Here is an 18,142-nt window from a genome sequence, read left to right as displayed (position 1 = left end):
TGAACTGCTGTGAGCGTTTTCTAGAGACGGCCGAAAAATGCGATTTGTGCTTATTTTTCTCCACTAGCACCAAACGCGAATTTTTGCACGCGACTTGGTTGCCACGTGCAATGGCGTAGCTTGTCACGGTCGTATTTGCTCTCATTGGCGCTGAATTCTTGCTTCATCTGTGTGATTTAGCGATCTAAAATGCGATTAGGCATGTTTTTTTCCCCTACCTCTTAACACGATTTCCTATACGCGACAGTAATTGCGTAAGATGTAGCGTAGCTTCTCTCTCTAGTATTTTCTTGATGTGTCGCCGAGTTCCTATGTTCAGTGCTGCATTAAGGCATAATTCCGCGGCAGTTCACGTTTCCTTTGCTAATTGATAGGCGAGCCTTGCCGCGGTGGCTCTGTGGTTAGGGCGCTCGACTGCTGAGCCGGAGAACGCGGATTCGATCCCGGCCGTGGCGGCCGCGCTTTGATGGAGGCGAACGCAATGCTCCCGTGTGTTGTCCGATGCCAGTGCACGTGTAAGGCCCCCAGATATCGGAAATTACCGGCGCCCTCCATTACGGCGTCCCGCGCCGATGTCGCTTTGGGAACCTCGTGCGCCGCCATTGATAGGCGAGTAGTTGGATGTGTTCAGCTACTGACATTGAAGCGTTGCATGCGCAATGTATGGAACGGCATGTCGAATTGCGAGTGTGTGTGAAATTTATGCTTCCCAGCCGTCCTTTTTGAACCCTGTCTTCTCTGTGCAGCATGCCTAAGCGCTTTGCTGTGGTGAGGTTTCCAGAGGAAAACAGTGTGGCAGCTGTCCCCCTGACGTGGCTATCAGAAGACCACTGTTCATGCCAGTGGCCTGTCACAAGAGGAGTTGACGTCCTCCGCCTGGCAGAGGAGGAGGCTGACCCAGCCTCTGCTGACGGCGAGTGGCAACAGTTTCCTGTGTCTGTTGTCGCCAGGAGCCGTGAGTAATTGCATTATAGACATTATGCAATGAGGGCATAAATGATGAGTCTGCTGTTGTGGAAAGCTCACTGCCTGCCGAGAAGTTTCATTCCCAGCTGCTGCTTTGTCACATATCTGCGAAAGCAAGAGGGTGGATGCATTCTCACCCACTACATGTATAAAGTGTTGTCTTTACTTAATTTGCATTAACTCTACATGGGCAGTATGAATGTTGCATCTCGAACCAGGGGATGGGAAGCCGCCACTTTTTGAGAACACTTGCTGCTCCCAAGGATCATAGTTTAAGGGTTTAAGACGGCGAGATCTGGTCTGTGGATGTGTCTCTGGCTTTACCATGGCTGTTTGAGGTGTTTTGGGCTGCAGAGCAAGAATCCAAAGGTCTGCTGCTAAAGAGAAGGAATAGCCATACGGCAAAAAGGCTAGTTTGCCTGCAGTTATCATGAACCAGTGCACAGGAATAAGGCTGTTGTGCATACAGGTCGTCAACAAAAATGCTTTGAAAAATGAATAATCGGAGGAAAGGATATTTTCTAGTTATACCTATGTTTACAACATTTACTGAGGCACTTAAGCCTCTTCTTCCTTCTGCTGTCGAGATTGTTTTGCACAGCAATGTACAGGCAAGCTTTTCTCGATAGCTGTGTGCTCAACAGTGCAGTGAATGTTCACATGTCCACTCTCAAGGAGGGACATGCAGATTATAAACTCAAACCTCGACTGGGTACCCTGTTTGATGCCGGGTCATGGACAACTATGTAGGCTACTGCCTCGACATCTTCATATTTCCATTGCTGTAAACACTGACAGTATAGGTCAAATGTTTAGGGGAATACCCCAAGGTGGAGTAAATTTGTAATAAGGGAGTAATTACTCATTGGCATCCACCAAAGCACAGCCATACGGCCACAAAGGAAAGCTATACAGTTTTCTCAGAAACTTCGTAGTTAAAGAAAAACTACTTTAAATACGAAGTTTCTGAGAAAGCTGTACAGCTTTCCTTTGTAGCTGTATGGCTGCGTGTGGGTGGATGCCAGTGAGTAATTACTCCCTTATTACTGACAGTATAGCAAGTGGGATGCTGTTGCAGCGAGCACGCTCCATCCACAGAGCCTGGAACATTGCTTGAGCTGCACTATAGGTTCCAACGCAGTTCAGAGCAGCCCCAGGAAACATTCAGCTTGAGCTTTCATTTGTATAGTTTTGAAAGTTGCCAAAATTTTGCTGATCATATCCTCATTTATGCAGTTCTTTTTCTGAACACTACCTCACTTTTTGCAAGCCCCGTACAGCTGTCGTAAGCAGTGAAACCATAGCACAAAAGAAAACAAAGCAATCATTGTCTTACAGGAACAAAATGAGCATGAATGCAGTGAGTTTGAACGAATACAAAGTTTTACTTCAGTAGCAAGATATGAAAAGGCTGTAAATTAACTCACTAAGAATGATGACACGCTTTGATGCAAGCTGCTTTGTTGCTATGCCATTCACCCATCTGCTGGTAAAGTAATTATACATAGCTGTACAAGGACTTGTCATCTGCAAAGTGAAGTGATTTCTCGAGAAGACAAAGCAATTTAGCGATGCGAGTGCATCACATTCAGCGCAGCATTCTGGCAGATGCAGTTTGTAAGGATCGGTGCCATCACACATTTCAATTTGCAGTTGGAAACATAGTAGACTTGGTCTCGTGAGCTTTTCAAGCTACAAAGGACCAAGCACATGCACCTTTTATTTTGTCATACTGCTTAAAGTAAACTGAATTAAGACATCAAGCTGCATCACAGTGGTAAACAGCTATGCATCCAGACTAGGGCGTTCTCAAATATAGCAAGTGCTTGCTTTGCGAGCCTGAACTGTCAACATGTGCGAGTGATGTATAGGCCATTGCCAGTTCCTTCTTGGGTTTTTATTCTTCAAAAAGTGGTTGGAGTTGAGCGTAATAGATGAGCTGAATTCCAAAACAGTGTGTGGCAGATGCTTTGGGCTGGGCTGCACTGTGTTTCGTTTTCAAACAGTGATCAGTCCTTTTTTGGCATTTCATGTTAAGAGTTCCAATGAGGTCTGTTGAGGAAAAAAGTTAAATTTTTCAATCCGGTGTCCTTGTAAATAAGTGAAGTTCTTTGCTCCCGAATAAAAATCAGTTCTAAAATATGAAACAAACTGGGTAGAGTTGTCGCTTTGAGGAGTATTTGTGTGATACTTGAATGCAAAATGGGGAAAGCATGCGGACTACATATAATCTGCAGCGATGTTATTGTTCACCAGCCCAATCATGGATCCCTTTTAGAAAAGCAATGTTAGAAAAGTTGATCATAGATGTGCCGGATTCCTGTGGATAGTTTAACTCATCAATATGTAGTGCACTTTTTCTTTTTTTTGAACTTGAGGTTAGTCACAGGCATCATGCAGCAATAAGTTTCTCTTTCACGCTTTGGTTTAGGGCAAACTCAAAAGCCGTGTGTGTACCATGTGATTTCAGTGCACATTAAAGGTGGTGGAAATTATTTCAGAGCCTTCCACTACGCTGTCTTTCACATCTTATGTGCAGCTTTGGGAACGACAATAAAGCCACACATAACTGTTCCTGGTAGCTCCTGGTTTGTGTATTGTAGCTGGAGCAAGCAATGATTGTTTTCGAAACTTTTACCAGCGCTGCAACTGGGGACAGGGAACAAGGAGAGACGGAAGGACGAGCGCTACTAACAACTGGCGCTACTAGCAGTTAGCAGCGCTTCTCCTTCCGTCTCTCCTTGCTGCCTGTCCCCAGTTGCAGCGCTGGTAAAAGTTTTAAATATGACCCAACCAGCTCAAATCTCTGTGAAACAATGATTACAAGAAATACTCTAAGCTTAGGGAGTGGTTTGGAATACGGCAATTATCTTTCTTCGCTTCTTTCACCCCCTTTATCCCTTCCCTTACGCACGTCGGGTGTCCACTGAGATATGTGAGACAGTTACTGTGCAGTTTCCTTTCCTCAAATACAATTTTCATTTTTGTTTTGTATGTGGCACTTCATTGCCCATGTGTGTGCGTGCGTGTGTGTGTGTGTGTACTCTCCCCAGGGCTGTACTGTTCTTTTAAATCACAAACATGCATTCCTCTCAGGCTTTGCACTGGATACCTGAAAGAGCATACCATCTGTGCCAGTGCATTAATGTCTAGAATTTTATAAAATGTTGTAATTTCTTAAAAGAAAACATTCGACAGAAGTCTGTCTGGTTGGGAAATTTAATGTTAGGAGAAGGTAAGTGACGCCAACCAAGTAAAATACAGGAAAAACACGACGTTTCGGGACCGGCTCGGCCCCTTCTTCACGGTGTGACTACGGGCGAGCGCAGCTTGGCTTTTTAAGCCCCTGTGTGGAGGACCTGCGGCCATTGACCCGCAGGTCCTCCACACAGGGGCTTAAAAAGCCAAGCTGCGCTCGCCCGTAGTCACACCGTGAAGAAGGGGCCGAGCCGGTCCCGAAACGTCGTGTTTTTCCTGTATTTTACTTGGTTGGCGTCACTTACCTTCTCCTAACATTGTAATTTCTTGTTTTATCAGTGTTTGTGAGGCGTTTGGATGCTTTTTGACGTCCAAGTGTAGTCTGACTTTTGCTTGCACTCAGATGTGTCTTAATCAGGGGTTGACCTAGCAAGAGCCCAGGCTTTTGCTTTTGTGTTCTGTACGAGTACTGCCTCATGTGAGTACTGCCTCATGTCTGTCGGTGTGTCACTGCCATGTCCTTTGATTTTGTGGAAAATGCCGCTTTCAGCATACCTGAGATTTTCCCTTTTTTTCAGGCACCTACTTGAACGCAGAGAGAAAAGTCAAGCGATACCAATACAACTCTGCAGTAGAGAGCTCTGCAGTTTCTGGTAATTGAAAAGATCTAAATTTATAAATAAATTAATGGAGGAAGAGTATCTCAGAGAAAAAGAATGACCATATTTACTCGCATAATAGGCGCACTTTTTTTTTTTTTCAGAAGGTCTGGCTCAAAGTTCAGGGTGCGCCTAACTCGGGGTAAAATTTCAGAAAATTTTTCGTCTCGCATTCTCGCACTTTAAAACTGAACGTACCATATAAACGCACACGTGTAAGGGCCTTACCATGGTCTCCCGAAGGAAAGATTAAATTAAAAAAAAAAGCTTTTTGTGGCTGTCGAAGGCACGGGTACAGCAACTAGAATTCTAGGCACTGTAGCACGGGATCTGTGGTAGCGTGTTAGTTTATTGTAATTGTAGCTTTCGTGTGCCACTGCAGAGCGGTGCAATTTTTCCACAATGGGCAAGCACCTTAATAGGTACACGGCTGGGAGTTTGCTCTCAAACACAGGAAGTGTGCAGCGGTCCTGAAATCGACGTGGCTGAGAAATCAGTTGCGACTGGGCGTGCCTAAATTTTCGTATGTGACTCCAAGTGCCGTGGTTTTCGTGGGCTGAAGTCGGGAAGGTTTCCAGCTGGAGATGAAGCTTTCCAAACAGACATTTAAAGTGAGCATCCCTGTAAACTGCGTGTGGCTGTTCCATGCGATGTCGTTGTACGTGCTGTGGGTCCGCAGCAGCTGCGACGGCAGTAGCTCCAGTGAGGACTAGTAGTCAGTCCGGCTGTTAAAATAAGCTCGGGTTGTGGAATGTGCACGAGTGTCTTCTTTTTTCTTCACCTGAGATGGGGGAGGCGGGAGGGCGTCGGCTTGCAGTCGTGTAAATACAGTATTGATCAAGTGCAAAGTTCTGGGTGCGCCTATTATGCGAGTAAATACGGTATTTATGAAGTCTCAGTTACGAGATCTTCATGGAACATGTGGTTCTGTGTGCCGATTCCAGTTATGCTATTTAATGCTATGTAAAAGAAGCCCTTGTGCATATGATTACTATGTTGCAAGTTTTTTGTCTGAAGCTTTTAAGATTATTTTACTGCTCCAAACTTGCTTAAATGGATGTCATTAATTTGTCGTGACAGCAAGGAATGTAATAAGGGCAAATTTATCACCTTGCTAATCGCATAACTTGTGGAAATGGAACCAAGAACTTCCTTTCTCATTTCTAAACTGACCACTTGAAAACCTTGACAGAAATTTTATGACAGCCAGCGTGACGTATTACTCGTATTGCATTGTTTACAAGGCAGTGGTATGCATTTTGTAAGTTGCCTGCAGTGAAGATTTCTTTAAAGCCAATGAGAACAACATTGCATTGCATATACTGTAAAAGCTTGTTAATTTGAACCTCAATGGACCAAGAACATAAATAGTTTAAATGTCTAATGACCTTGAAAAAACTTCAGAAGTTCTTCCATGACAATAAACTTATTTTGTAAGACTGGGTGATGGGTTCCCAGCTTTTCAGATAACAGCTTGGCACTGACTAGTTTTTCATGTTTCCATTAATGATTTATTTTGGGCAAACTGTTGAGAGTGTTTAAGTAGAATTGCTCAAGATCACAAGGGCCTTCCTGGCATACTGTGCGGTTCAACACGGTGCGCTGCACTGCTGCTGTGTCAAACCCCTCACAAGTGGCACCGTCAGCGGTGAGAAGACTTCACTGCACAAACAGCAAATGGCACATGACAAGCGCACAGTTTCAGCTACTCTCGAAAGCTACTCTGCAGCATGGAATTCATCTTGCCATGCCAGTCATACCGGTTTGATATAATATAACAATTCCTTCCTGAATTGGTTCCACTTTTGACTTTCCCATCCTTTGCCATTCCACCATGCCCTAGACTTCAACAAATAACCAAGAGTGAATGAGGGGCGTGGCGTCTCTACAACCAATGAGCAAATGGGGAAATTCAAAAATGGATTGGGATTGGTTTGGGAATCATTATATTATACCACCCCTGTATGTTGCCTTCAGTCAGGGGCCCGTTCAAATAAACCGGGGCAATACCCATAGCATCTGAATTAATCATCGGTATGGCGCCATAGACATACTGTATTTACTCAAATGTAACGCGACCACGATAGTAACACAGTGGTCGACTTTGTGTACACAAAACAGGAAAAAAAGAGTGTGTGATAGTGATGTGAGAAACGAGGCTGAAGTTCGACAGAGATTTACTAGCAAGTATAAAAAAAAGAAATGGCTTTCCTGTGGCTCATTTTCATAGAAAATTAAGGACGTGCCTGTACAGGAGTTACTACCAGCGTTACCACGGGAAAGTTTTGCGTGCCCCTTTTGTCATGAGAGTAGTGAAAAAGATCAGATAAGACCAATATGATAATCAAGGATTCCCGCCATGCTGTCGCTATGTCAACTTCTTTTCAAAACTGAAACTTCTCGCAGTCTCAACCACGAGGGTGAGCCTTCCGAATGCCAGTGGTCGTCCTTGGCAGCATTTAAAAGAGCTATCATCCAACGCTTCGAGCCGCTGTAAAATTTCGTGAATTTGATGCTAGCGAAAAGTCTGTCAGGAACGGAGAAGAGCAGCGAGGGCACCTTTTCGGACGCAACAGCAGCATTAAGCTTTCCGTGCTCCGGAATCTGATCACTAGCGTTAGCTTGTGACATCAGTGGTGCTGCAGGTGTTATAGTGTTCACTGAACTTTAAGAGAGCAAAACAATGGCCTTTACAACCTTGTGTGTTGTACTGTGTTTCCTGTGGAAGGTGCATGGAATTTGCGCTCAGTGTGCTAGGGAGCCATCTCTGGTGAATAGGTTCTCGCTGCTTTGCTGCTACTCTGATATGTGAGGTGCCGTGCCGCCGCCTCAGCTAAGTACTTGTGGCTCAGACTTTTTGTTGGTAAGCCAATGCGGTATTCTAACTTCATTCTTGTTCTTTTTTTTTTTCGTTTCCTGAACTTTGGGACTAACTTGTCCTGCACCTTCAACAAACATTTGCATAAATTAGGCATAGTGTAAATTTTTCTTTTAATTATACTCGATTATAATGCAAGGGCGGACTTTGTATTTTCACTTCTGGTTAAAAAACTCGATACATTTCAGTAAATACGGTAAAGCACCTTTGGCCAGGACTAAGTAGTAAATAGGTTTTTGAGGAAAGGAAATGGCGTAGTATCTGCCTTATATATCTCACACCTGAACCGTGTGGTAAGGATAGGGAGGAAGGTAGGAGTGAAAGAACAGAGAGAGAAAGAGATGCCGTAGTGGAGGTCTCTGGAATAACTTCGACCATCTGGGGATTTTCGACATGCACCGACATCGCACAGCACACGGGCGCCTCTTGCATTTCAGCTCCATCAAAACGTGGCCGCTGCAGTCGGATTCGAACCTGGGTACTCCGGCTCGGTAGACCTTACCACTGAGCCACCGCGGCGGGTAGTCTAAGTTGGCAGTTTCAATTTTCCGGGTTTCTGAGTTCAGGGGGGTCGAAACAACGAGCTTTTACTGTATTACATAAGGAGGCAGGCTTATTTTTGCATGTAATCAAATGGCATTTTTGGAATCTGCAATAAACATATGTATTCCTTAAGATTTCATAAGTGAATTCATTCACAAATTTTGGTCGAGATCCTCTTTCTTGTAATGTGCAACGTGTATGCTTACCCGCCTTCTGTCTTCTTTAGGGGATGAATTGGCTGCCCGTTTGGAGCCTCCGGTTCAACTGCCATCGCCCCGTAAGCCATCACTAATTTTTGTGTTCAATTGTAGAGTTCAATTCTTTTCACACAGCCTTTTGGCACTCACTTTCTTGTCAGAAGTGTGCTCATGTATTATGTTGGCAAGTGTTGGAGAGAAATGTGAATTTGAACTAAGGGAGGGAGGAAGGACTCCATGTGCTGACTGCTTTAGCAAGAGGTAGTTAAGCGCCTTCATCAAATTGCAGATGAGGACAAGTTTTCCATCTCAAAAACAGTGGTCAGTGTGCTGACGCTTTCCTCCCGTTTAAGTTTGCACTTATTCCTGCTCAGTTCTGCCAAAGGAAGCTTGGAAAGTTCACCTGCCATTTACCAGTAGCACTGTTGTTAATTGCAGTTTTTCACATTGTTTGCATTGCCACTAATGCTGCATTTCTTGTTTGCCTTCAGCCTCATTCTGCAATGCCCAAAGGGATAAGGAGGGAGAGGAGCATGGGGACATTGCAGAAGCTGAGGCCGCCAGCCACCAGGCCGCCGCTGATCGTGAGGCTCTTAACTTTCATTACTCATATATCTGTGTCACCTTTTGGAGTACTAAAGCTTGATTTGCCAGGTTTCAAAATTTGTGCATTATGAATAGTTGCTGCTGGTGCAAACACTCGCTGCAGCATTTTTTTCCCTTTTTTTTGGACTTAGAGTTTGGAACACATAGAGCCGATCACACACAGTTCTGTACTGCAACGAGGGCGGGAGCTGGGAGGGGAACTGACAGCACTGGCATGCTTGGCTTTCCTACAGCATTCACAGTTGTGGGCAAAAGAGGAGAGACCACGCCAGTGACGATGACTGTGATTTTTCTACGTATAAGAGCGTGCCTGGAGGGAGTGTGTGGGCAGACAAACATATTTGGTCGGGTACCATATCCATATCTTGAAAACAGGTGCTGCACAGTGAGAAAGTGCTGGCACGTAGTTCTGTCTGTTTGCGTGGTCTCTCCACTTCGGTACTGGTGCAGACAGAAGTAAACGGAGCGTGCTGCACAAGAAAAAACTGTATTAGCACTGCCTCACTGAGCCAGACGAAAGCTTAAAATCGCCAGGTGCATGTGCACATCCCTAACCGGTGCGACCCTCCCATTGCTTTGCTTGCCTTGCTTTCGGCCGGTGTCAGTGTTGCACTATTGATAGTATGATCTGATGGTTGGGCCCTTTGTAGTGAGTGAGCATTTTGGAATGTGCAGACTGCTGCCTTGCTTTATCTGGGACAGCTGTAGGCATGTTTCTGCAGCAAATATCCAGTGTGTTTCGAAGTTTTGTTGCCGCTGGAACTCGACCACGTGTCTCTGTCGACCAAATATGCTCGAAACACTCAACATGTCACCATAGTTTTCGGTTGGTTTGATATAGTTACCATTTATTTTCTGCCTTGTTTTTGCGTGGCGCCAATGCAGCCAGCAATGCATGCTCCCTGTACATCCCTCCTGCAGCACATTGCTCCTGCACTGGAGCGTGCTGTAGTTGCTGAGCTTAAAATAAGGTGAAACTCCTGCTCCTGGCGCCGGTTGTAGTGCATTCCAGCGTCGCCAGGATAGTGCTTGGTTGCAATATGTATACTGTAAAACAGACTGATGTCTGTATATAACCCATCGCAGTTAAGCTCTCTAGCTCGGACAGAGCAGCTACAACTGCTGGCTGGAATCTCTCGTGGTTCATTTCATGATTAGTGGGTGCACATGGGTACGTGGGCCAAATCGTGCTCGGGTGGCACACACCAGTGACGCACCCGAGCTTTGCTCCGCACATGAGAGCATGATATGCAGCCCACTGTCTCGGTGGCGTTAAGGTAAGGCGATAAGAGCAGGTTTCAGTGCAGGAGAGACAGGACGTATGCATTATTGCTGCTTCGGCACCCCGCAGGAGCAAGGCAAATCATCAGTGTGACTATAGTAAATGAATTCGAAACTGTGGCGGTAAATAGAGTGCTTCAAGTGTGTTTGGCGCAATTGAGTGCCCAAACAACAAAAATTCGAAACACGCAGGTTGTTTCCGGCACAAATATGCCTACAGCTGGCTCAGACAAAGCTTCTTAGTGGCAGCGTTGTCCTTGCTGGTTCTGCCATGTCAAGGCAGTGATCAGCGCATTGTGAAATGCCTGCTCGCTACAAAGGGCGTGACAATCCCATCATAATCATCATTAGCGCAACACTGACGCTGGTCGAATGCGAGGCAAGCTAAGCAATCAGAGGGTCGCACTGGTTGAGGCGTGCATATATACACGTGGCAATTATTAGCACTTAGCATTAGCGTTAGATATCAGCACTTTGAGGGCACAACATATACAATGATCGCAGCATCACTGGCATAAACAGTGAAACCTAATTTAATTGGAAGTCATCAGGACTGCAAAAAATATTCTAATTAACCGGGTTTTCGAATTAACAGACCGCAGCAAAAAAAAAATGGACGCAGACAAAAATTTTGTTGCAAGAATATGCTACCTTTGTGATTACATTATAATTACCTACGAAAGGTTGACTCTCCAGCTCGTAGCCCTTGCTGGCCCTCCCCCCGAAAAAGGTCATTGCACATCCTAGCCCTGCATGCTTTGTCCCACCGCTGCATTTTGTTTTGTAGTTTCCCACTGGATGGCATCGCGGCGCACGCGAAACTGAAAGCGACAAATGTGTAACTACGCAATTATAAGGACAGCAGTCTGAAGCCACTGGAAATAACAAGCAGAAAAGCGGTGTTCCACACTCTCATGTGGCCTCTATGACAAGCAACAAACTAAACTACGATTCTGTAGTTTCATACTGCGGTGCGATGCACACCCTGGATATTAACGGTTGTAAATGTGTCCCTGTACTACCTACCCCTTGTCCAAGGAAGTGATCGCCAGCGCACATGAGCTGGGTAAACAGCGCACAATTTGAATTTTCGTCAGAGGAACTGATTAGCATGCGAATTAGCAGCTTTTTTTATGTAAGGAGCCCCATGCATCCTGCCGGTGAACAGGCACCAGCACGGGGTGAGTACTACCTGCTGCTCGTCCAAACAACCTTAGACACCATTAGATAGATTAACTCTGTGTGCAGGTCGATCCCGAATTTCAGAATGATCCTAATCTGAAGGTTGACCTAACCCTCCTATCATGGCACACTACTCAAAGAAACGGCGCAGGGTGGCATTGCGTGCGAGTCAACCTGTCGCGGGCACATCAGAATGGTCGCATTGTGAAGCACACACTGACGATGTTAGGTGCAGGAGGTGCTTTGATGCCAGCACCTCTTCTAGGTGCTGTCTTGACCACGACCAGGCTGGAGATGAGCAACAAGCATGTGCACCACTGCCTCTAGTTTGGCCATGTCTTGACGAAGCGTTGGGGAGCCTGTCACGTGGAAGCTGGTATTCTCGCCTGCGTTGCAGTATAACATGTCTTTTCCTCTGAAGGCGCATGCTTCAGCGGTCCACAAGTCGTAGCTGATTCGTTTTTTGCTGAGAGTACTGGGACTGGGGTGCTTTGCATATTGAGCATCGGCATTACTAATCGGCAATGCTTTGCAGCGCTGCCTCGCGGCTGGAAGTGGCTGTCACTTCATCAGTTTGTGGCAAAATCAGGATCGGACATCCTCGCATGGCATCTCAGATCATCAAATAACCAGGCTAGTGCATGCCGCTGCTTTGAATTATATGATCAAATTTGCAGTATAAATAATGGGATTGCAGAAATTCTTCAAATTATCCGTGATTTCGAACCAACAGAGTTCGAATTATTGAGGTTATCCTGTATGTGGATGTGTCACTGTCTGATGTGCAGAAGCCTCCTCTGTCTTAAATGTTTGTTTCAGCGATCACTCTGCGGGTGTTGCACCTTCTCCTGGAGGTGCGCCAGCAGCTGCGTCACAATTCTCAGCAGAATGAGAAGATTTTGGAGAAGCTGGCGGCGCTGGAGGCAGCGAACGGGGCTCAGGCTCCCGCTTCAGCCCCTTCAGCCCCAAGTGTGGAGCTGCCCACCCTACCTGCCTATACCCTGGAAGAATTGGAGGTAGCGGAAGCAGCAGTTCGGGATTCGGGCGTGGCCGCTGCTGTGGTAATCTCCTGTTTGTTTAGTTTTTTGCAGTGATTGCAGTGACCAGTAACAAATGTATGTCGGTTTTGTGCTTGTTTTTCCTAGTTCTATTAACAAATAAGTCACCCGCCAAGATTAGTTGGATGCAGTGGTTAGTAATGATGCTTTTCTTACCCATAATCCCTACTTAATGTGGCATGTGCATATACATATTAACCTTTTCTGGTCAGGTATACGGTATTGTTCATGTTTATCGTGAAGGCTTCAAAACATTTTTTCGCCTCAACCGCTGGCTCGTTTGGGGTAAAACTGGGCACAGAGCTTGTGTGCTGTGGTAACTTTTGTCCCATAGCATGCTTTGCAATGATACTTACTTGAATCAGCCGCAAATAATGCAACTCTGTAATCGTTTGCACCGAGATCCACGAACTGAAAGCCGCCGCCAACGCCAGATTGCCACGAAGGGCGGCAGTGGTGCCGTCGAGGGACCTGCGCAGCTTGTGATGTTGATCTCGACACACTTTGTGTCGTGGCGCATTCCTCCGTAAACAACAGATGGCGCCACGAACACCATTTTGTCAAAAACCTAGGGTTGCCGGCTTTCAGTTCATCAGTTTCGAACCAAACGATTACGGGTTTGCATCATGTGCGGCTGAACCAGGCAAGTACTGTTGACAAACTTACTACGAGTCAAAAGTTACCTGCAATACCCAAGTTCAGTGCACATTTTCAGTATAAACGAGCCAGCGGTTGGGGCGAGAAAATTTTTTAAAGTCTTCGCAATAAAGGTGTGCAATACTGTTCTTTCCCCACTGACTGCTTCACGAGTCAGTGTTCGTTTAGGTCTTTAGCCTCTCGCAAAGAAAGGGAGTGGCATGTCATGATTTGGTTATAAACACTTACTTGGTTATGAAGCATTTTTTTTTTTTCAGCTTCGCTGGGGCTTCAGCGGAACTGCGTCTCCTTTCTGTTTTGTTTTCTGTTTGGTGCTGACAGGTAGCTACTACGGTTGAAGATACAGTGTTATGACCAAAAAGAGGTCGTGTCGCATTTCTTATATTTTTGTAGCAGAGGAACCTGGTCCGCTTGGGTGGACGGTCCTTGCGGGAGGTGGGGTCGAATATTATGACAAACATCATGGGTGTGAGGGTGCAGGAGCAGTTTAGCCTTCACGGACGGAAGGGAAAGAAGGCATTCATCAACATGACGCTGTGCAAGGTGGCGACAGGTATATTTCATTTTTATTTTCTATTCTTCTGCTGCCTGTAGACAGTACTACGTGCTGCCACATATTTCAAGAGTATGCAAATATTCCAGCAGTTTGAATAGTGAAATGAGCACCCTCCTATGTGTGGGATTATTCAAATGAATCAAATCTGTTTGTTCAAAATTGTTCATAATGTTGTCAACTGCTGGAATGCTTTCAAATAATTGGCACAATGTTCAAATAAGACCTGCTGCATTTTTCTTCAGCTGTTTCAAAAACGGCGCCTACACCAATGCCATGAGCCATTCTGACGCAATTCATATGCATGGGACGAAGAGTTCAGTGCCACAGCATGGTCCATTTGTGTAGCAGTATACACAGGACTCGTACATGGCCTTGAAATCTGGACGGCACATAGGGGCTCAAGCAAGCTCGGAAAACCATGCTTTGATGGCAGATCTCTGAGGCTATGGCTCATATGTAGCAGGCACCCATGTTTTGTTCACAGGTGCAGCCTCTATTTTATTCTCATTAGTCAAAAATAGCCCGTACATATAACGTTATGCTTATAGATGTAATATGCTGACTTCATGTTACAGCCACTTAGAGGAGATTAGGGTTGCATCTTTTATCTGCTGGGAGGTTAGCCTTTAGTATTGTAACACAGCACCGTCACTGATGCTATATTTGGCACGACTCTCATTTTGTACGAATATTAGAACAAGTAGTGAATATTAGTTTGATTCCTCTTCAGTTTGGTTTTTAGCTAAACTATTTGTATTTGATGTTGAGAAAATACTGTCGCATGCCCCTAAATGTTGTATTTAATGTAAACTTGTTTTACACAGGTGCGATTACTGAGAAGCAGGGGGTTGACCAGGCTGAAGCACTGGGATTTATTCGAAGGTGGCTGCCGGGGTCAGTTGACCGAGGAGGCGGCAGGAAGAGGAGGTATGCCGAGGAGTTTAGGCAACCCCTCCAACCTGCCGTCTCGGCAGCCACCCAGCCCAGCGCTGGCTCTTCCCCCTGCTCGCTCGCCCTGCCCTGCACCCCACCCCAGGCCCTGCCTGGCACCCTACCCCAAATCCAGCATCCCACCCAAAGTCCTGCCTCCCACCCAGTCCTTGCCCCCACCCAAGCCCTGCCCCGCACACCAGTCCTGCCCCGCACACCAGTCCTGCCCCGCACCCTTGCCCTGCCACGTACCCCACCCCTGCCTCGCACCCAAGCACAGTACCCCACCACTAGCCCTGCCCAGCACCCCACCATGAACCCTGCACAGCACCCTACCGCAAGCCTGGCACCCCACTTCACCACGAGCCCGGCACTCCATCCAAAGTCCTGTCCCCTTCCGAACCCCTAGCCCTCCCTGCCTAGCGCACCTCACGTTTCAAAAAGATTTTCAAAAATAACAGCGCGAAAAACGGGGATGAAGGGTAGAAAAACACAGGACAAGCACTGTCCTGATCAGTGCTTGTCCTGTTTTTCTACCCCTCGTCCCCGTTTCTCGCGCTGCTATTTATGAAATGTATCACCAACTCGCCCGCCTAGCTTTCGTGTTGAAAAAATAAAGATCTTATTTTGTGAATACTTTTGGTTGCCTCATTTCTTGCTTACCTTCCTGTGGGTTGGTAGGTGGAATTGTACCATATTTTCGTATAAGGGAATCCTTAATTGTAGTTGTATAAGGGAATCCTTAATTCCCTAACGATGAGTTCTGGACGGTGAGGAGATCCTAGGGTTCTTACCCTACATATGTTTGTTAATCCATGCAAGAAGCCAGCCACGCAGCCTGGTTACTTTCGAAGACGATCGAAAATGCTGGTCAGTAGCCAGCGGCTGGGTTTGCATGCGCCAGCGTTCAAAAGCTGGATGCCATTATTCGAAAGCTGGAAGCCATTATTCGAAAGCTGGATGCCATTATTCGAAAGCTGGAAGCCATTATTCGAAAGCTGGAAGCCATCGTTCGAAAGCTGGATGCCATTATTCGAAAGCTGGAAACCATTATTCGAAAGCTGGCTACCAATGTTTGAAAGCTGGCTACCAATGTTTGAAAGTTGGATACCAGTATGAGACCTTTGCTGGCCCATGCTGCAGAACGAACATTGGTCTTGCGTTGGCCGCTTGATTGGCTGAACGTTGGCCCAAAACTGGCATGAAAGTAGGGCCAATGTGTGATGTGGTAGCGCTCGGCCCAAATGCCAGTGTAGGACCGATGTTCGTGCCAATTTTTGCCAACAGTTGCCCGACGTTTGACCAATGTTGTTGTGCTGCCTGGGACGCGGCCGGGCGCCCCACCCCGGCCGCTAGTGCAGTGTGCCGCGCGCGCGATTAATCCGAGACAGGACGCTACGTGCGCGCGGCTATGTACATAAAGTTTTACTTCTTGTGTAAGTGATTGTGCGCAGTGGCCGCTCGCGCGCACTTATTTTCGGACAATGCTTGGACATTAGCGCGCGAGCGGCGCGAACTTGATTACTTTTGTATTTTGTAAATAGTGTACAAAGCTCTACCCTGTCCTTTCTCGCTGTCGCTCCCCTCTATACTTCTCCTCACTATCTTCTCCCTTTCCCTTTTGTTTCCGCCGGCTGCAGCTCGGGTGCTTAAGATATTAGATAGCAATTGCCGCGGCCGGCAACACTCTTTTGCTTCACTTTTTATTTTTTTTTTAAATAAACCACTACCACCTCGGGGCAGCCTTGGTACAATGCAAGAACGCTCCCCCTCAGGTACGGCGGGTCAGCAGAGGACAAGGCGGCGAGACGCGCTCGTGCGAGCGAAGTAGCAGCAGCGTTTGGAGGGAGTGACAAGCCATCCGCACCAGTGGCATAGCCAGAATTATTGTTCGGGGGTGGCGGGCTCATGTTGCAGCGTGACCACAGAGAATTTGTGGGCGGATCAAACTCAAGAACAATAACTGCATTGTCATTGTGCATTAGATAACGCTACGCAATGTCTAGACGAGTGAAATATGCATTTTTTTTAAATAAAAGAATAACCGTATGTCTTAAAATTCGTGGCAGATTTAACTAATACCAATGCTTGCAAGTTTTTGCGTATTCACGAAGGAAATAAAATAGCACACGATGTCTAGAACTATATCAGTCCGAAAGCAGCAAAGCAGTGCATGCCGCTGATATGGGAAACGAAAAGGCCATGAAATCAGCAAGTACAGGACGAATATTTTAATGAATCTTTGTCGTTCAAGAACCTTTACATTTTTGTACATATGCAACGGCCAGGGGAAAATCTCAGGGTCGCAGTCCTTCGTTCCAGTGTACTGCAGCAGCAGCAGCAGCAGCTGTCACCTGTCATGTATTGCGAGTAATTGCAGCGAAATTTTAGTCGCAACTGCGAGCAAATGAAGAAACGAGTTGTGAAAGATATACATTAGAAATGCGAAGATAAAATCGAGTATTATAAATGCGAAGATACAACTTTATAAAGGACAAAAGAGTGCCCCTGGAAACAAAGTCACAGCATGTATTCACAGAACCTCGCAACAAAGTATTTAAATACACGTATGTATCCATTAAATTGGACGCGCATTCAAAACGGACTGAGGTGTACGTCATGACATGTGCGTCCGCGCAAGCCACCATAGCAAGATTACGTGATTTCTTCGCTCGATACGGCGCGCCGGAGACTGTTGTAAGTGATAACGGCACACAGTTCACCTCATCCGAGCTCCAAGCGTGCATGAAAGAGCACGCCGTTCGACAAGTTTTCACTTCTGCCTATCACCCGAGAAGCAATGGGCTGGCTGAAAGGTTTGTGCAGACGGTAAAAAATGGCTGAGGCTTAACTTGGTTAAGCCTGGAGAATGCGAAGCATCATCGTGTCGCGTAATTTGGAGGCGCACAACCACAGCGACGGCGCGAGGTGGGCCCCCGTTTCTCCACTGTCGTGACGTCATCGTGTCACGTGGTGTGACGTCATCTATCTAGTGATTTGGAGGCGCACAGCGACGGCGCGAGGTGGGCCCCCGTTTCTCCACTGTCGTGACGTCATCGTATCACGTGGTGTGACGTCATGTATCACGTAATTTGGAGGCGCACAACCACAGCGACGGCGCGAGGTGGGCCCCCGTTTCTCTACTGCCGTGACGTCATCGTGTGACGTGGTGTGACGCATGTATCACGTGATTTGGAGGCGCATAACCACTGTGAAGGGCTGAAGTGGTAGCTAAAGTAGTATGCTTCGCATAAAAACGCCTTACGCAAAGGCACAGCCACAGAAAGCCTTGAAGAAACATCATCCAAGTTCCTGATGGCATATCAGAACACACCGCATGCGACGACACTTCAGACACCATCTTATCTTTTCCTTGGTCGTGAGCTGCGCACTTGTTTGGACGCTTTAAAGCCTGCCCTGTCGCGTACAGT

At 46.5% G+C, this 18,142-nt stretch overlaps 1 protein-coding gene across 1 annotated transcript; it reads left to right on the top strand.

Annotated features, from left to right (window-relative positions):
• Positions 1 to 819: 819 nt before the first annotated feature.
• On the top strand, positions 820 to 14,810 carry LOC149329161 (uncharacterized; the record flags this gene model as incomplete). The annotated part of the gene is made up of 5 exons (XM_089559191.1): positions 820 to 955; positions 4,743 to 4,817; positions 8,471 to 8,521; positions 12,330 to 12,571; positions 13,619 to 14,810. Coding segments are annotated over 5 exons (705 nt in total), but the record flags the coding sequence as incomplete, so codon positions are not given.
• Positions 14,811 to 18,142: the final 3,332 nt, after the last annotated feature.

The sequence above is a fragment of the Amblyomma mixtum genome, chromosome 9 (genome assembly GCF_055824585.1).
Source record: "Amblyomma mixtum isolate Tamu chromosome 9, ASM5582458v1, whole genome shotgun sequence".
NCBI classification, from domain to species: domain Eukaryota; kingdom Metazoa; phylum Arthropoda; class Arachnida; order Ixodida; family Ixodidae; genus Amblyomma; species Amblyomma mixtum.
This window is presented reverse-complemented; position numbering and strand designations above follow the sequence as displayed.